The sequence below is a fragment of the Schistocerca piceifrons genome, chromosome 5, assembly GCF_021461385.2.
Source record: "Schistocerca piceifrons isolate TAMUIC-IGC-003096 chromosome 5, iqSchPice1.1, whole genome shotgun sequence".
Classification (NCBI taxonomy): domain Eukaryota; kingdom Metazoa; phylum Arthropoda; class Insecta; order Orthoptera; family Acrididae; genus Schistocerca; species Schistocerca piceifrons.
In genome coordinates this window covers 485,345,316-485,361,437 of record NC_060142.1, presented here as the reverse complement: position 1 = coordinate 485,361,437, position 16,122 = coordinate 485,345,316, and the positions used below count along the sequence as shown (strand labels likewise).

The 16,122-nt window shown below is 43.2% G+C and overlaps 1 protein-coding gene across 1 annotated transcript in view; it reads right to left on the bottom strand.

Annotated features, from left to right (window-relative positions):
* LOC124799095 (neural-cadherin-like) overlaps positions 1-16,122 on the bottom strand; it is a 1,093,765-nt gene that overhangs the window by 716,796 nt on the left and 360,847 nt on the right. Inside the window, exon 3 of the mRNA XM_047262634.1 lies at positions 3,959-4,150. Coding sequence (XP_047118590.1) covers positions 3,959-4,150 — 192 coding nt within the window. The remainder of the gene's footprint in view (positions 1-3,958; positions 4,151-16,122) is intronic.

Sequence of the window (16,122 nt, the reverse complement as noted above, 5' to 3'; positions counted from 1 at the left end):
CACTTTTGATGTATGAAACACTGCTAGATCTGGCAACTTATCATTTCCATCGGAATTACTACTACACACGTCCGAACTGTTTCTTGGCTAGGCACCGACTCCTCTCTAGAATACTCTGTCTTCTCTACCAACAGAGAAAGGCGCGCAAAGAATATTGCTTTACCATTGGTCAGTTTACTCAACAGCCAATAGCAAAACAACATTCTCCCGCATCAGTCCGCGCTTTTCGTCAATAACCAAACCTAACGACTGCACTTTTTACCGACGTAATTATCTAGTATGCTGAAGTTTTGTTTATGCATAAAGTTATTATTATTGTTATGTATACCTGAATTAACTTTCCCTTTACCATAAACTTGCCGCCCCGGATTAGCCGCGCGGTCTCAGCCGCTGCAGTCATGGACTGTGCGGCTGGTCCCGGCAGAGGTTCGAGTCCTCCGTCGGGCATGGGCTTGTGTGTTTGTCATTAGGATAATTTAGGTTAAGTAGTGTGTAAGCTTAGGGACTGATGACGTTAGCAGTCAAGTCCCATAAGATTTCACACACATTTGAACATTTTTGAACCATAAACTTACTTTACAAATCTATTCTACAAAAATCCCCTTTGTCCACATCCATACTTCTTCGAAATGTTCCCACACTAAATCCCACTACATAACTCGTTAAACAATTATCTTCATATTAATCTTAAACCACACTCACGCATCATTCATACTGCTGAAACACATTCATAACATTTTACATACACAAAAAGACATAATAACTCTTTATGAAAATACTAGAACAGTTTATGAAAAACATTCCATTACTTTAGTGCACTCTAGAGGGCACAATCGAAACTAAAACACAGTCCCCTATCCGATACTGTCCTCTATCGGCTGATACATAAACAACGTGCGCGTCCAATCTCGCGTCACCATCTGTCACTATCCAGCTCTGAGACACATCTCCCACTTAACCGCCTACAAGGCAGGATCGATATACGGCGCTACGCCTCAACGTCTAGCCAATTTCAAGGTGTGTGGCCTTCCAGATCCTCCGACCTGACTTGTTTGTGTCGATATCTGAAAGATCGTGTGTATCAGGGATGTATCCGGACTCTCCCTGATCTGATGGATAGCATACGAAGAGATATAGCTCTGATTACACAGACCAGCTGTCGACCACACTGTGTTACGGATGCAGCATGTTGCTGAGTCGGGAGACCATGTAGAACACATGTTGTAGCCTGTGATCATATCCTAGTAATCGTGCCAGACCCACCATTATCATGTGTCTAATCGTTCCTCTCCTTTCCCTGCAACCACATGATATTTTTACCTGATGGCAGAAAGTGGGAGTATTATCAATTTCAGCATACTCCGCGAGCGCACAGATTAATGAACATGCTTACGATGTTTCAGTGTCCTGCAATGTATACAGCCTGCAGTGAAACACTAGAAACACCATCAGTTTAATTTTAATCTCCCGGCACTTCATTTTTAAAGGTATAAGTAAGAGAATTAGGAACATACTATAATGCATTTTTGAATCTTTCTGACAGGTCATAGTTATGTGCTGCAACGGGAATTCGGGTGCAAATCCAGAGCTCTTCATGCACGAATCACAATACGACATAATAACTTCAGTTCTGCAGTACCTCTCTCCTAAGTTCCAAATTACATAAAAATTCTCGTGCAACCCGTAACTTGCGAAGTCGGGTCGATATTCGTGCATCGACAGCGCAACTGGTAAGAACATTGCTCGCAACAATCAAATGTTCCTAGGTTTAATTTATCATGAGGGCACACATCAGAAGACACTATGCAGCAGATTGAAAGATTCCATCTGGAAATGTGTTACTGTTTTACATATTTTTAGTATTATGCCATTCAGTGGGGTTATACGTTCTGCAGCTGCAATAGTGTAAATTAAATTGGTATGCCATAGCTTAGCTATAATGCTAATACTACAATACTGTCGATAATCTGGAATTCGTAACTTCAGTTAAGGACTTCAGACGCTTTTGTCACGTCCAGTGTGATAACAGCTTGCAGAAGATAACCGTTTTCAATGTAAGTGAACGGATATTTTACACTGTGTGTACTACAGTTTTCTTCTAAAATTACGAAGTATCTATCGTAGGGTGTTTTAAATGAAAGTAAGCTGGAAACAGACAACGAAAGCAGTATATTTGGGCAGAGAAATGAAGGACGATGGCCGAAGTAGACGTGATATAAAATGCACACTGGCAATAGCAAGTAAATCTTTTATGTAAAAGAGAAATTTTTACATCGAATATAGACATTTGTGTTAAAAAGTCTTTTCTGAAGATCTTTGCGTGGAATTCGGGCTTGTACTGATATAAAACGTGGGTGACAAGCTACTCAGACAAGAAGGAAAAATGGTTCAAATGGCTCTGAGCACTATGGGACTTAACTTCTGAGGTCATCAGTCCCCTAGAACTTAGAACTAATTAAACCTAACTAACCTAAGGACATCACACACATACATGCCCGAGGCTGGATTCGAACCTGCGACCGTAGCGGTCGCGCGGTTATAGACTGTAGCGCCTAGAACCACTCGGCCAACCCGGCAGGCAGACAAGAAGAGAATAGAAGCTTTTGAAAAGCGCTACAACAGAAGAATGTTTAACATTAGATGGGGTGTGAGGTAAGTAATGAGGAGGTTCCGAATGGAACAGGGGAGAAAACAAATTTATGGTACAATTTGGCTGAAAGAAGGGATAAATTGAAAGGACAGATATTAAGACAACGAATAATAGTGAAGCTGTTAAAAATCATCATCATCGTCTTCAAGGACCAGGCCTTTTGACGTATTCCGTCTCATCTCTTTAAGGGAGGTCCAACGTTCCTCTTGTCGGTCGGGTTATATTGTATTGCCGCTTTAGGTATTCTATCATAAAACATGCTTTGGATATGGTCTTTCCAGTTCAGTTGGTACTTTTCAATTGCATTTTTAATAGGTTCAACACATAGTTATTGTCTAATGTCAGTATTTCTTTTACGGTTCAACAATGAATGTCTCGCTACAAAGAGGAGGAAGTTGATATTCGATGATTCGATTCGTCGTAATTGATCAGATGCTGGGGTCCAACATTCCATACCACACAACAGCAAAGGTAATGCTATTACTTTGCAGCGTTTAATTAATGTTTCTTTCTGTACGTTATCTACTAATGTATGTTGTACAGCTCTACAGAAATGTGTGAATCTGGCCAATTTTAGCTCTATCTCATCTGACGTCGAAAATTTAAAACTTGCCGTAAATATTTAAACTCTCTTACTTCTTCAATTATTTTTCCATCAACAACGATTTTAGCTCTTACGGGTTCAGACCTTGAAATGGCATCACTTTTGTTTTATCTGTTGATATTCTGATTCCATATGTGGGGAAATTTGTCTCAATTTGTGTACTAGAATCTGAACCTATTCTACAGATTCTCCTATTATAATACGAGCATCAGCATGCAACATAGTCATAAAATTAAAATTAGTACTTCTGAATGTGCCATTAAATAAAGTCAATTATTTACGATTGATATCGTCAGTTTTAACGTTGATAATGGTGCGATGTATAATTGGAGTGGGAAGGGTGTAAAAATTGTAGAGGGACAGGTGCACTTGACTGCAGTAAGCAGGTTCAGTCGTCTGTAGGCGGTAGTAGTTATGTGAAAGTGCAGAGTCTGTACGGGACAGATTGGCATGGAAACCTGCGTCAAACCAGTCTTTGGAGAGAAGATCATGACCACTACTACCACTACCACAACAACAACAAATTGGGCAGCTCTGCTTTAGGAGTACTCCACAATTTTAATAGCGTTTGTTACCGTCATCGAATACTAGATGTAACACGACTGACTTTCACGTGCGACTGCAGATTACTTTAGCGAACAAAGTGGCGTGGGAGTGTCTATTTCCAAAGCTATCAAACCAAAAGGTAAGGTCGGGGTACTCACTGCGGTCGCGCACGATGAAGTAGTGGATGTTGTGGTCGGTGTCCGGGTCGCGGGCCTGCAGCGTGAAGACGGGCGTGTTGGGCGGTGCGTTCAGCTGCACCACGGCCTGCATCGGCAGCGGCCGGTTGATGAAATACGGCGGCTCGTCGTTCACGTCCTTCACATGGATGATCACGCGCTGGTTGTCCGTGTCTGCAGCACAAAGAACGCAAGCGTTAGTTTCTGTATACAGTTTTCACACCATATCAGTCACGTGACATGTAATACACTAAAACACACACACACACACACACACACACACACACACAGGTCCCTATGACGAGCATTGTACACAGTCTTCAGGTGACATGTAATACAGTTTCTATATATACAAGGTCCTCCAATGATACTGACACGGTCAAATATCTCACGAAATAAGCATCAAACCAAAAAACTACAAAGAACGGAACTTGTATAGCTTGAAGGGGGAAACCAGATGGCGCTATGGTTGGCCCGCTAGATGGCACTGCCATAGGTCAAACGGATATCAACTCTTTTTTAAATAGGAACGTGTAGTACGTAAAGAAATATGAATGTTTTAGTTGGACCACTTTTTTCGCTATATGATCGATGGCGCTCTAATAGTCACAAACATATGGCTCACAATTTTAGACGAACAGTTGGTAACAGGTAGGTTTTTTAAATTAAAATACGGAACGTAGGTACGTTTGAACATTATATTTCGGTTGTTCTAATGTGATACATGTACCTTTGTGAACTTATCATTTCTGAGGACGCATTATGTTACGGCGTGATTACTTGTAAATACCACATTAATGCAACAAATAGCCGAGCGGTCTAAGGCGCTGCTGTCATGGACTGCGCGGCTGGTCCCGGCGGAGGTTCGAGTCCTCCCTCGGGCATGGGTGTGTGTGTGTTTGTTCCTAGGATAATTTAGGTTACGTAGTGTGTAAGCTTAGGGACTGATGACCTTAGCAGTTAAGTCCCATAAGATTTCACACACATTTGAACATTTTTGAACAATACAACAAATGCTCAAAATGATGTCCGTCAACCTCAATGCATTTGGCAATAGGTGTAACGACATTCCTCTCAACAGCGAGTAGTTCGCCTTCCGTAACATTCGCCATGCATTGACAATGCGCTGACGCATGCTGTCAGGCGTTTTCGGTGGATCACGATAGCAAATATCCTTCAACTTTCCCCACAGAAAGAAATCTGGGGACGTCAGATCCGGTGCGGGCCGTGGTATGATGCTTCGACAACCAATCCACCTGTCATAAAATATGCTATTCAATACCGCTTCAACCGCACGCGAGCTATGTGCCGGACATCCATCGTGTTGGAATTACATCGCCATTCTGTCATGCAGTGAAACATCTTGTAGTAACATCGGTAGAATATTACGTAGGAAATCAGGATACATTGCACCATTTAGATTACCATCGATAAAATGGGGGCCAATTATCCTTCCTCCCATAATGCCGCACCATACATTAACCTGCCAAGTTCGTTGATAATCCACTTGTCGCAGCCATCGTGGATTTTCCGTTGCCCAATAGAGCATATTATGCCGGTCTGCGCTACCGCTCTTGGTGAATGACGCTTCGTCGCTAAATAGAACGTGTGCAAAAAATCTGTCATCTTGAACACCCGAAATACGCGATTATCGAGAACCTTGAAGATGAGATTCCTTTCGACGCTTCTACAGCGACGTTTTGTATTAAATAGTATTAAACAAAATATCTAAACTTACGTACCAACTGTATTAAATACGAAATCTTATGTAACAAAGACGAATACTTTTAGCAGTAATCACCTCCACGAGGAATCGTCCAAGACCAAATAGCACCTCATAGTTGTGAAGCATGATGCTCAATTTAACTGTATTATTTCATCACAGAATAAATATTTTAAGCCTACGTTCGTATCTGTCAATATCAAATATACAGCGAATCTGAACAGAAATGGCCTAACTTTTTTACGTCGTCGCGACGTAGAAAAATAAAATATGACCTATTTCCTGACATATGCGAACTACACGAGATATCACAGGTGTTTCATTTCCAGCAGATACTCAGTTTCTCTACCAATCTATTGCAACCTAGCAATGATAATACTGTTTCAAATTCCACTGCCTGGTGTAGTTTATTTTGGCACAAATCCTGCCATTAAAATAGTAATTATAAATACACTGCGCAACAAAATTGAAGAATCACTTTTTCGAAACCCCGTTACAGTCTCCCATTTCGAAGCATAAGCTTAAAATTCGGCTCAGTGACGGCTACAACCGTGCTGTGTAAGGGTGCAAAAGCATGGGGCGCTGCAACGCCAGCTTCGGGCTTGGCGACGTTTGAAACAGCAAGGTGTCAACACAAGCAAAAATGGTCTACAATTCTGGAGTTCATGCGAGCTGTAAGGCGGGTTAATGATGTCATATTACCTCCGAATTTCACTACAATTCTGCCCAACTCCACCATGCACGTGTCAGACTATGAGAAGATCGTCACACCCTATCTCACCCACATTTCACCCCTTCTTTTGGCGCATCTGCGATGGATGTCAGAACCGCTACACGCAGCGCTGATATCACTTTGTTTTCTTATGCGTGGCAGAGTAAAACGTTTCAGACACACCGCCGCTGTGAATCGACATAAAAATACATCAGGGGGTGACATAAAGGGCTTCAATGAAAGCACCCCTTCCCTAGGGGCGTTGATTCCACACATTTCGCGATCGAAAACGACAGTTCGCTTTGTGACAAGCAACAAGGCGTCTTTCGTGACAGCTTTCGACACTGCTAGCAACCTTGTTCTAACGATATCGTGGAGCTGCAACACCAATAAAGTGAGCCGACCCGTTTGGAGTGAAACGCGACCGCAATTTTTGCCCCGCTGCACAATTCGAAATCACTAGGGACTGTAAAGACCATTCGATGAAATCTAAAAGCGATCCGGAGCAGCAAAGGACCCAATGTTTCTTCATCCCTCCTCTTGCGCGCACTCCTACAGTATGATCAAGGGGAGGTAGATGCAACATTCAGATGTGCCTCCTCCCCCATTCCGGCAACACCCTCGGTGCCCCAATGCACCGTAGTTGAGCACATTAGATTTGTATTTATCAGAAATTTCGACGCACGTTCTGTCATGCGGCTGCTATACACCGTAAGGTAGGCGGGTTAGGAAGGGTGTCAAAGGGGTTGCCTGACGCTCAGGAGCCATGGCAGTCAGGAGAATGAATGTGTGTCGAAGTTTCTCACACGTAAATTTGTAACGTGCTCAACTAAGGTGCGTGGGTAGCACCGAGACTGTTGCCGAAATGGGAGATCTTAGAGAGACCCTTTGCCGTTTTGTTCACGTACATCTTAATGTTGCACCCCCTCCCTCTTTATCATGACCTAGCAGAGACCGAAAAAGGAGGGTTGGAAAAGCACTTGAAACCTTTGCTGCTTCGTATAAGGTACAGATTTCGCCGAATCGTTTATAACAGTCTCTAGTGATTCCGAGTTGTACAGAAGAGCAAAAACTGTGATCGCGCTATACCCCAAACGGGTCAGATCACTTTCAGTGGGGTTGGAGCCCCACGCTGTCGTTAGAGTAGGTTTGAAACTCCCAGGCGGTGGCAGTAGTGTCGAAGGTTGCTTATCGCACTGCTAACTGTCGTATTAGACCGCTATATGTGTGGGAATCAACCCCCCAAGTGAAGGCGTGGGTTCATTAAGGTCCTACATGCCACCCCTTGAGGCATTTTCGTGTAGATCCTGAGCGGCAGTGTATCTTTAAATGTTTTCCTCGGCCACCCACAAGAAAATCGAATGGTTTCAAAGCTGGTTGTCAAGGACCTGATCTCCATCACTGAGGCGTCAAAAGGAGTGAAATGTATGTAAGAAGGGGTGTGACGACCTCCCCATCGTATGACACGTGCATCGTGGGGTTGGACAGAATTGTGATGAAATTTGGTGCCAATGTAACATCACTAACCCGCCTTTTAGCTAACATGAACTTACGAGGCGTGTTTTTTAAGTAAGTACCGTTTTGAAATTAAAAAAAGACGTGCTAAGATATCTCAATAATTTTATTTTTACATGAAAGCCTGTACCTTAATATACACACTGACGCCATTACAGTCTGATTCTTCCTTGTTTACATTGGGTACTGAGTGTTTCAGGTGCCTCCGATAATCGTGAGTCCCGCCGATTGTGAAGTAAGGGCTGTTATAAGCTTCCTTAGTGCTAAAGGTGTAAAAGCGATAGATATTCATCGTGAGGTCTGTGCAGCTTACGGAGAAAACATTATGAGTGATGGAATGGTAAGAAAGTTGGTGAGAGCATTTAAAGATGGCCGCACAAATGTGCATGATGAACAACGGAGTAGGCGTCCTTCGGTCGTTAATGAAAGTTTGGTGCAGGAAGTGGACAATAAGGTGAGAGAAAACAGACGCTTTACGATTTCCTCCTTGCGGGATGACTTTCCTAATGTTTCTCGTACTGTTTTGTATGGCATTGTGACCGAGCACTTGAATTACTGAAAATTGTGCGCACGTTGGGTACCGAAAATGTTGAAGGATGTGCACAAAACCAAAAGTTTAGACAGTGCATTGAGTTTCCTTGAACCGTACCACAACGACTGAGCTGATTTCTTAAGCCAAATTGTTACGGGCGATGAAACATGGGTGGTCTACGTCACACCAGAATCAAAGCAACAGTCCGTGGAAGTTGAGCAAGGGCATCATTTTGCTGCAAGAAAATGCCCGTCCGCATGCGACGAATCAGACCAAAGATCTCATCACATATTTTCGATGGGAAACTGTAGATCATCCTCCGTACAGCCCCGATCTTGCGCCCAGTGACTACCATCTGTTCCTGCACTTGAAGAAACACCTGGGCGGTCAGCGTCTTCAAGAAGATGACGAAGTCGAAACAATGGTGATGCAGTAGTTAACAAGTCAGGCGGCAGACTTCTGTTAAGAGGGTATTCAAAAACTGGTACAACGTTATGACAAGTGCCTGAGTATTGACGGAAATTATGTAGAAAACTAGATTAAGGTACAGTCTTTCATGCAAAAATAAAATTATTGAGATATTTCAAAACGGTACTTAAAAAACACGCCTCGTATAAGCTCTTGCCTTTTTTTTTGCATATGTTGACACTTTGCTGTTTAAAGCGTCGCCGGGTCCGAGGATGACGCAGCAAGTGAAGGTTGCTGGAATCTTGAGCCAAATTTCGAACTTAGGCGTCGAAATGAGAGACAATTACGGGGTTTCGGAAAGTAATGTTTTACTTTTGTTGCGCAGTGTAAGTTGAATTACATGAAATGTGATTGAAATTATGTTGAACATATTCATCTCTATATTCTCATCTGATAGCTCCACTAGGAACCCTCCGCAAATCTAGAAACGATTATGATATTTGCTTTGGTACGATAGTTGTCCAGAAAGTAAGTTCAGATCGGTCGCGAAATGGAAACCACTGGGAAAATCCGGTAAAACTTTGCACAGATGTGTTGAACCGTGTCTCTAGTATGCCCGTCGATAGTGTCGCGTCGCTCTTTTCAGTTTTGAGTGAACAGTGTGCACGTAAAGATGCGTAGGGAATAGTGTCTCCTGCCAAGTATGGGTCTGGTTAGAGGTTTCGCCTGTGTCATGCAGCCCACATAACACAACTGTCGAGCAGTTCCTTCTTCAGGCCAATTCTCGGTCGCACACTGCAGGGGCAATGAAGACGCTCCTGCAGCGTTTCCGATGAGAAGTGTTTGATCACCCACAGTACAGTCCGTAATTGGCTCCCCCTGAGTCTCATCTCTGCGCACAAGAACCGCTGGCTATGGAGACAAAATTTTTCCACGGACAACGAGCTGCAGACCAGTGCAGATAACTGGCCGAAAGCACAGACGGCTGCTTTCTATAACGAGGATATTGGAAAGTTGATACAGCACTACGACAACACTCGAAGTTGGAGCGGCGACTATGTAAAGAAGTAGGTGGACGGTGTACCTAAAACTGTTGCAAATAAAACGTTTCTGGTTTTCACTGTGGTTTCCATTTCGTGACCGATCGGAACTTACTTTCTGGGCAACCCTCGTATTATGACGGGAAGGACGAGCGTAGAGCTCTTGTAGAACGTATCCAGGCAAGAAGTGTATGTGGCACGTCCGTTCCTCAGCATGATGAATGAGCAGGTAAATCACTAAACTCGTACTCTTCTAGTCATCTACATTTAAATTTTCGCGATATCTTCAAATAATTTTACGCGAACGCCACGGAATTTGATTTGAAAATGACACAGTTTATCGTCTTACCTATTTTCATCTAATCGGGGCTTGTGCTCGTCTCTAATGACCTTGACGTCGACAGGTCGTTAAACCTTGCTGTATCTCCTTGTTTTCTTTTAATTTTTTTTTCTTCAATAGAAAACGGTTTGAGGAACATTCATCACATCAACCCCGGGCAACCGTTCAGTTTAAACCGCTCTCAACACATTACATGACTTCGCACCATTATAATATTACACAGTAGAATATTGCGCCAATGATCCTATCCGTCAATAACCGTGAATTGTGACTTCAACGGAAAATGTAAACATGAGACAGCTATTTCTTATATTTTCAGAAGAACCTCACAGGAAACCTTGGGAAAACATTCCATTGTATTCCGCATGAACCTGCTCATCCGACGTAAGCTTTGCATTTACATGGCGCTATCATGTCACGAAGTTTCTTTGCCATACTTTTGTGCCCTGTATCAGATAGCGCAAGCATATACTCCTGCTGCCTCGTATTTCAAAAACTATGTGATAACTTGTACTTTTCCTGAACTGACATAATTTTCCCATAAACTGAAAACAGTGCTTATATGGCGATAGCAGGAAACAGGGAAATTCCGGCGTGAGTATGAGCACCTCGAGCACGCGGAAGTACTCAGACTTTCCAACAAAATTCTGAGTTTATGACTTTATATAGGTCACAGCTTGTACCTTTCTAATGCTAAAACAAATTACGAATTCATTTTCGTCAATTAGATTTTAAAGCGCCGTCAGCAGTGAGGTAAGGTGAGAGAATGGAGCCGTTTAGTACTGAAAAGGCGCGCTAGTGACCACTCTCTAAATATTGACTGTCGTTAGAGACTGATGTGTAGAGTAGCCCGAGGTCTAGAAATAAATTTTAGGCTGATTGATCTGAAGCATAACCCGAGGGCTACACTCGGACCACATTTAACGTATTTATCGTTGTAAACAACTAAAATTGCCAGGTAAATACAGAAAATTTATGAAACTACCTGGCAGAATAAAACTGTGTGCCTGACCGGGACTCGAACCTTGGTCCTTCACCTTTAGGGAGCAAGTGCGTTACCAACTGAGCTACTCATACATGACTGTTGACACGTCCTCAGAGGTTTACTTCCACAAGCATCTTATCTTCTATTTTCCAAACCTTACAGAAGTGCTTGGGTAGCTCAGTTGGTAGAGCACTTGGCCGAAAAAGACAAAAACCCCGGTCTCGAGTCCCGGTTCGACCCTCAGTTTCAATCTGCCAGGAAGTTTCATATCAGCGCACACACCACTGCAGGGCGAAAGTTCATTCTGGACATCAAAGCTACATGTCAGCATACAAAAAAACCTGGTATTTTGGTACATATTATGTAAATATGTCGTACATCAACTGTGAAGAATACAAAGAAGGCACTATGTAACTCTTACCCTAAAAATACTGACGAAGGAATTAGTTGTGACATGGTGTACCTTTGAACCTTTTCTTCGTTAAACTGAAGAAACATCTGTTTTAAACGCGCTGAACCCAACACGATACTTATGACTGGAAAAGTGCAGTGTAGTGCTTGTTTGGGCAGAGGTCTTTGAGTTCACGTGTTACGTAATGCTGGCTGTCACATTGCTACTAATTGTTCACTCTATGAAGACTCTAGCCGTGATAGCTGACGCGAGTAGCCGTTTCAATAGAAGCTGGAAGATAATGTCGGGTCGCTTTCAAAACCGTGTGCAAAGAGTTTCTTCAGAAGCATATCAATAAATTTAAACCATATCAAATAATTTTCTCTTGTTTTCTTATTTCCTGTTATCGTTAAGCCCTCGTGTTGTTGCGCTTCTGTTTACGAGTGCGTAGGTGCATTTACCAGGAGTAGAAGTAAGAAACCGGAATTTGGTTGCAATAATTACAAGTCTGTATTCTGAAACAGGTTAACAATACTTAATTCAAAATAATCTCCATTGCTATTTATACATTTCTTCCACGTCTCCGGCAGGCTATCATTGCCGCGCAAAAAAAAAACAAAAAAAAAACAGTTATTGTTTTGAAGCGAACCAATCAGCGAGCCGTTTCCGTACATTTTCATATGATTTGACGCATTGTTCAGCAAGAGCGTGCTCCAGTGATGCAAATAGGTGATAATCGCAGGGAGCCAAGTCCGGAGAATAAGTATTTTACGACTTAATGCCTCGATCGTATCCCGACCCGTTTTGCTGTGTGTGATGGGGCGTTACCATGCACCAATGTGACTTTGTGTTGCCTTTTTCCATATTCCGGTCATTTTTCACGTAATGCTCAATTTAAATCGATCATTTGCTGTTGGTAGCGATCAGTGTTAACCGTTTCACCAGGTTTTAGCAGCTTATAGTAGATGACACCCTTCTGATCCCACCAAACACAGAGCATTGTCTTCTTTCCTAAGCGATTTGGTCTTGCAGTGACTTCGATGGTTTGCCTGGATTCATCCAAGATTTACGACATGTAGATTCTCAAAATGTATCCATTGTTCATCACCTGTCACTATCCGATGAAAAACGACTTTCTTTTGTATCTGGCGAGCAGCATTGCTTTCGATTTGCTTGCTGTCTTTTATTCAGTTCATCCGGAACCCACTTTCTGCACCTTTCCCATAGCTTTCAACAGAAGGGAAACAGCTTTCTGCGTCAAATTCAATTGTTCCGTGAGTTCCATTGAGTTTGAGTATCATCCTCATCCAATAAGGCCTGCAGTTCGTTGTCTTCGAGCTTTTCCGGTCGTTTCTCGCTTTCGTCGTTTCTCACGTCAAAATCTCCACTTTGAATTTTTGAACCACTCGAAACACTGTGTTTTTCCAAGAGCATGTTCGCCGAAAGCTTCAACAAGCATTCGATGCGATTCTGCAGCAGTTTTCTTCAAGGCACAAAAATCGACATGTTTATGGGTTTGTAACAGATACCGACGTATGGAACTTGAGTTACTGTGTGTTGACATTTGTCGTCAGTCGTTACCGGTAGCAGATGGCGCTGCAGACGCGGTCTTACGGACCCTACACTGACGGCTAGCACCATCTATAGAAAAATTCCGGTTTCATAGTTCTACACCTGTTAACAGTGTATTATGTTGTTCAAGATTGACGAGTCTGACTGTCCCGAGAAAGATTTCTGTAACGACGAGGACATCACATCGATACAGCTACTCCCTTCAGGCACTGGGGCGAGAGGTAACAATTAATATGGGTAGAACGTTCCAAGCTGGATAAAGGCCTTAAGATAAATTAGGCATAGTTCATCGTCTAGCCAGTTTAACTTCTACACCCACTTCAATTATGTGTCATATACGAATGATTTGCTCTCTCTCTTTCCCAGTAGACAGAGTGGAGAGTTAATATTTGAAATCATACCGACATTCCGCATTATTTCCTCAAAATAAAACTGACTGACGTTTTTCAACCATAGTGGCATGTTCCTTCCCTGCTATGCGAGTAGAGTTTCATCTGGCTGCCCATATGTCCAATTCTACCTTTTGAAAATAGTCAGATAAGGCAGAATGAAGAATTATTAAGGAAACGAGATCGTTAGAGACGAAGCACAAGCTCGGAGTGCAAGTGGATTAGGAAGGAAATCTACCCTGCCCTTTACAAAGTACCATCCCGCTATTTGCCTTAAGTGATTTAGAGAAACCGTAGAGGAACTGAATCTGGAATCTTACGACTGCACCACTTCGCTCGATGTCAGAGAAGATGCGCAACTGTCGTGAGCTCTGCGCTGCCGATGTTTAGCGCTGATGAAGTGTCACATCAAGTTCTTTGTGTTTGGGAAAGTATCGAGCTGCACTTGGAGCAGCGAGACTTAACTCCCTTCTACCATGTGAATCTTCAGGTTTTGGCGGCACAAAGACTGTTCCATTAAGGTTTGGGTGTGCAGCCGCAAGAAATCACCTTCTTCTTCTAATATTTCGGCTATATAACGTTCAGCCATCTTCAGAGTTTGCCGCAAGACTGCCGCTCCAGTGCTCGCTTCTGGGCAGACATTGAGTGTTCTCCGAACTTTGACTCACAGAGCGCATATTATTTCTGACGAAAGCAGTCTGCAAGATGAACTTTCCCACTTACAAAGAGTGTTTGAAGACAATGGGTACTCTCCACAACAAATACAGAGGGCACTGAAAATGAAACCGAAAGAGGCCTCAAAGAAAGCAGAAGAAGATGAAGAAACCTTTAAATCGATGGCCTTCCTGCCATATGTTGGTAGCCTCTCATCAAAAATAGAACGCATTCTCGGCAGACACAAAGTAAACGTGATTTTTCGCCCTCCACCTAAGACAGCTGCACTCGTGGGCTCCGTCAAAGATGATTTGCTGCCCCGAAAATCTGGAGTTTACAAAATTCCATGTGAATGTGGCCTTTCTTACATCGGACAAACGACTCGTACTGTCCAAGAAAGATGTACAGAACACCAGAGGTACACACGACTTTTACAACCTAACAAGTCGGCAGTGGCAGAGCACTGTATTGATAATGGTCACAGTATGTTGTATGACAACGTCGAAATTTTGGCAACTACATCATCCTTTTGGGACCCGATAGTAAAGGGGGCAATTGAAATTCGCTTGACGACGAACTTAATTAATAGAGATAGTGGTTTCAATCTTGATAAATCTTGGAATCCGGCACTTGCTGTAATAAACTCGCAAAGACGTCGTCACAGTGCAGCTCACAATGATATATCGATATGCCAACAAAGATCAACTGCGGAGTCATAGATACAACTCGCGCATTATGGACGTCGCTACCGCCGACCAACGTCTCTGGCGCACTTGCAGTCGCGCGGTCCAACAGTATAAAGGGACGAAGCGCGCATTGGAGCGGCAGTCTTGCGGCTCACTCTGAAGATGGCTGAACGTTATACAGCCGAAATATTAGAAGAAGAAGGAGATTTCTTGCGGCTTCACACCCGAAACTTAATGGAACTCCCTTCTACCAGTTAGCGGTTTCCTTAAACCACCTGCGGTGAATGTGGGGATCAGTATATTTTGGGTCTGGGTGCAAGAACACCGGAAGTAACTAAATCGGAGAGTCTTTTGCAACGAATTTGTTTTGTTAAATGTTCTCAACACACGTTGATTCTCTATGAAAATCAGAGCTGTCGACAATATTCATCATTCTCTTTGCCAGAAAGTAAAAGAATCACACACATGTAACAGAGGCAGTAGGCCCATTGTGATCAGCGGTTATGTTGGCGTCGATGAAGAAACGTCACTTAGTTTACAATGACAAAAGTCGTGGGATACCTCCTAATGTCGTGTCGAATCTCTTTCTGCCCGGCTTAGTGCAGCAACTCGGCGTGGAACAGGTTCAATAATTCACTGAAAGTCCCACGCAAATATATTGAGCCATACTGCCTCTAAAGCTATTTACAATTGCAAAAATTTTGCTTGTGCAGAATTTTGTGCACGGACTGATCTCTCGAATATGTCCCATTAATGTTCAGTTGGGTTCATGTCGGGCGATCTGGGTAGACAAATCATACGCTCGAACTGTTCAGAATGTTCTTCAAGCCAATCGCGAACAATTGTGGCCAGGCGAAATGACTTCGTTGTTTGGGAATATGAAGTCCATCAATGGGCGCATAGCCGAACATAACCATTTCCAGACAGCGAATGGTTCAGTTGGGCCAGAGTACACAGTCAATTCCGTGCGAACACAGCCCACACCATTATGGAGCTACCACCAGCTTACACAGCGCCTTGCTAAAAACTGGGGTCCATTATTTCGTGGGGTATGCGCCACACTCGAACCCTTCCATCAGCTCTCACCAACTGAAATCGGGACTCGACTGACCACGCCACGATTTTCGTGTCCTGTAGGGTCCAACCGATATGGTCACGATCCCAGGGGAGGCGCTGCAGGCGATGTCGTGAGGTTAGCA